We start from the raw sequence: 4,452 nt of genomic DNA on the forward strand, positions 1-4,452 counted from the left end.
CGTACATTTTTGAATGAATCAGAATGTTGTATTGATAAAGCTTGGCATTTACTTAATTGAATAAAATGGTATTAACAGCAACGGAAGAAGTTATGTTATTAATTAAGACAAACGGATGTAATGAAAATATTAGGGTTACAGAGGAGATGCTATTCTTTTATGGAAGAGAAACTCCTTTCAACAACATGTACAAATCAAGTTTTACTGACAACAGTGCAGTTTATGTATGTAGTGAGTAATATTTTCAATTTACAAAAATGATGCAATGTCAAGAAAAGGATCGTGCTATGTGTATCATGAAGACGACAAGTCCTTACGAGATGGAACGTTTGGGAAAAATGAAATCAGAGAACTTTAATGCAAAACAATGGGATCAACAATCTACAGAAGTGCTTTTCAAAGCAAATTGGCTGAAGTTCACACAGAATGAAAATCTAAGAAATCTTCTTCTAGCCACGGGGTCTAAAATCCTAGTAGAGGCCAGCCCACGAGATAGTATTTGGGGTATCGGAATGGATATGTGGAATTCAAATGCAGTCCATCCTAACAAGTGGAACGGAAGAAATAGATTTGGATCCATCCTAATGGATATAAGGAGTTGGCTCCGACAGACTCAGTCATTCTGACTTTTGCATTCTAACCATAAAGATGGAAAATAGCTCGGGAGTATTCGAGAACATGACGAATTCCCTCACTGCTGAACTGAAGGAAGTGTCGCGAGTACATCACAAAGTATGGGCGTATGAAGCACATTACAGTAAAGTACATCTTGGCTTTTCGTCAGACACTTTTGAAGAATTATTCAAAGCCTATGTAAGAAGAGAGAGGCCGGATTTAAAAGTAGACTTTTCCATCGTACACACTGATGATTCGTATATGGACATGTGAATTAATTTGCCAGAAGATTTTTTGGTAGATATGAAAGTTGCATTGTTCGATTTTCTGCAAGCAGAGAAGTGTCTCTGCGTCAGCTACAAGGACATAACAAAAGTAAGGACAGACTTGGATATGAGTTTCTCTACATGGATGTACATGCTCCGAAAATACATGAGTAAATATTATCCTGACATCGAACTCGAGTGGTGTGAACACACTTTGCAACCCAATTCGTTTTGTGAGTGTGACATCAGGACGGAACCCAAAATGAAGGATGGAGATGATAAAGTCAACGTCCACATTCTGACTATGTTATGTGATCACCATGCAGATCGACAATGGTAAATAGGAGCCACACAACAGCCAAAGCATCATTCGTAATCATAATGTCAAACAAGGCAGCTGTGTTGTCTCTCAAACTCAAAGAGTTGATGGAATTGCATGGGGGTGACATTACTCCTAAACATCACGATAAAACATTGGACATAGCGTTGATGCCGAAGCATGCTCGCAGTACATTATATCAGTATGTGATGAAATGGTTGTTTTGTCAAGCCAGGGTAAATAAAGAATTCAGACATCACCAGGTCATGCATGGTATCGTACAGATTGTCAAGAAATATTTATTTGTTGACGAGTCGGGACTATTACCGCTAGCACTTCGGCAAGGAGCAGTCATACAGGGTTTGAACAACCTTACGGAAGATAAAAGAAACGATCTCCTTCACCAAGTGAATCAAATATTGGAACATTTACCAAAGATCAAGTCACTTTTGTGGGTGCATTATATGGTAGCATCAGAATTGCTGTTCCTGAATGACCAGTACCGGTACAGATTACAACAACAACATGTCAGACAGTAAAGAGGAGAAAAAATTTACGCCTGCAGAAACAATTGCTCATGTCATCAACTGGAAGAGATTAATGGATAAAGCATCAAGCAAACAGGAAACAATGGGATTTATGATAATAATGACTGTGCGTATGATGAAAGATCTTGACAGTTTAAACTGGTTATGTGAACTTTACAACTGTGACATTGAAAACAACATTAAATTGGAGTGGTATATAAATGACAAGATAGAAGACATTTATTTGTTAAACAATTGTTAACTATTGTTTTTGTTGTCAACATTGTTATGTATAAATAAACTTGTAAAACAGAATAGGTTGTCATTATTCTTGAAACCATCATGGAAGAAAGTAGTTTACTATTTCAACACCCTTGCAATATTTTTATTTCTGGACCAAGTGGGTCTGGTAAAACACAATTTGTCAAACAATTGATTGAGTTTAAAACGGATGTGTTTCAAACTGTACCACAACAAATGGTGTGGTGTTAAAAAGAATGGCAGTCGACCTACGCTATGTTGCAAGAAAGAGAAGGATCTTACATCAACTTTGTCAATGGCATCCCAGACGACGACGAGGAGATTGTCAGCGATACCAGTATTCCTCATTTGGTGGTGGTGTTTGACGACATGCTCGGCGATAAAGATGAAGAAAAAATCAAACTTTGGTTTACAAGAAAAGGACATCATCGTAATGCCAGTGTGATTTAAATCACCCAGAACATGTTTCAACAATCCAAAGCAAGCAGAACAATGAGTCTGAATGCGCATTACATGATTCTGTTTCAAAATACTAGAGATAAAGGACAAATCAAAGTATTGGCAAGTCAAATTCAATTGCCACATTTACTCCAAGCCTATCGAGATGCCATTTCAGTTCCTCACGGATATTTAGTGATTGATTTTCATCCAAGAACTCCCGAGTCCTACAGACTGAGAACAGATATCTTTCATCGTTGGGTGACTGGAGGAAATAGAGGACCTGTTGTGTACACGGGACTAGTATAATAAAAGAAATAGACATAGGAAAAAGGTATTCACTTCAAGACAATTCGTCAAGGATTACACACCAAAAGCTGTCATCAGAGCCTTGGAATCGCTCAGCCAGGAGAAAAATATTCAAAAAAGACAACAGTTTTTACAAGCGGGTCTGCATGAAATTATCAAATGGTTTACGTTAGCAGCCAAGATCATCATACAGAAAAAAATGCAACTGCCTAAACAGACTTTGAATTTCATGAACAGAAATCAACAAGAGATTCAACAGTTAGCAGACGCCGATGTGGATGCCGACACCAAACGTAAATTGATACTGAAACCAGGAGGAAGTGGATTTCTTGGAGGTGTTATGATTCGAAGTCTACTTCGTTGGGACGGACAAAAGACTTTGAGAAAATTTGACAAGGCTGTCAAGAAAAGATCAGCGCCACCAGCCAAGAAAGGTAAAAAGAGATCTGTCAAAACGCCAGCAGCCAAGAAAGGCAAAAAGAGATCTGTCAAAAAGAGATCTGTTAAAACACCAGCCAAGAAACACAAATCACCGTTGAAAGTCAAAATACAAGTCAAGAAATCATCGGGCAAGACCACAGGCAGGACACTTCCAGCACCCATGAGGAAACTCGATGATCGGTTTGTGACTGTCAGACGAAAATCTTCACCAAAACAAGACTTGCCTTTGAGACCACTCAGTCGAGTCTCTGATGTGATTGATCAGACAACACCAGCCAGATCTCCTCTCTCACCTATCAGTATCATGTCTGGATTTCAAACGCCAAGTCCCATGCAATCGAGATCCAGGAGTATCACCCCATCATCCCCTCTTCTCAATACTCCTAAATCAAGATTTAATAACGTGGTGGTGAATCAACATGATGGTTTAACCTATTTGACTCCAAACGGTAAATGGACTGTAAGCAAATTAACACCAGGAGAAACTTCGTTCTCGTCTCCGTCCCGAAACTCAACCCCAAGATCGTTCTCGTCTCCATCCCGAAACTCAACCCCAAGATCGTTTCTGTCCAGTACTTCGTCTGGAACTCCATCTTGGACAAGCTCACAATCTTCCTCATTTACAGGGTATCCAAGTGGAATGTTAGCCCGATTTTCACCCCTGAATCGACAAGTATCTACTCTTAGATCAGGTTCGATCAGTGATGCTGCAAAAACAGCCTTTGATGCCCTGTCGCCTATATAAATCCAAGTAATCACCGAAACAACATCATTTTGTTGTTGGGACAGTCACGAAGATGGCATGCAAAAGAATGGCAAAACGTAAAACACCGTTGATCAAGAAACATGAGGCAATGATGTTAGCTTTAGGCAAAGCATAGCCTCAGTTTAGGAAAAAACTAATCAAGGAAGCGCCTAAAGATCTGATCAACTGTGTGGGGGAGTGCTGTCAAAATGTTTTAAAAGGGAATTTATCTCTATCGGAAGCTCAGAAGCGCCAGTTGCATCCAAGGTGTCAGCAACTTCGGGACTTGGCAAACAAAAAGATTCCCATCCAGAAGAAAAAACAAATTTTAAATCAGAAAGGAGGATTTTTACCACTGTTAGCTTTTGCGCTAACAGTTTTGGAAAATTGATAGATAAAATATGAAGAAAATGGCCGATGTTCCGTTTAAAATGCTGGAAGAGATGAATCGCTGGAAAGCAGAGCAACAGCAACGTCAAAGATTACCACCAAACCCTAACATCACACAAACATCGGAGCTGCAGAAAGACA

General features: G+C 39.3%; 1 protein-coding gene across 1 annotated transcript; it reads left to right on the forward strand.

The window, feature by feature from the left end:
- Positions 1 to 257: 257 nt before the first annotated feature.
- Positions 258 to 626, forward strand: LOC123564647 (N-glycosidase Npun_R5314-like). Its single transcript, XM_045358374.2, has one exon. It carries the CDS (start codon positions 258 to 260, stop codon positions 624 to 626), a length of 369 nt encoding a protein of 122 aa, XP_045214309.2.
- The last annotated feature ends 3,826 nt before the right edge of the window (positions 627 to 4,452 follow it).

Source organism: Mercenaria mercenaria, chromosome 3 (assembly GCF_021730395.1).
Source record: "Mercenaria mercenaria strain notata chromosome 3, MADL_Memer_1, whole genome shotgun sequence".
NCBI lineage: Eukaryota > Metazoa > Mollusca > Bivalvia > Venerida > Veneridae > Mercenaria > Mercenaria mercenaria.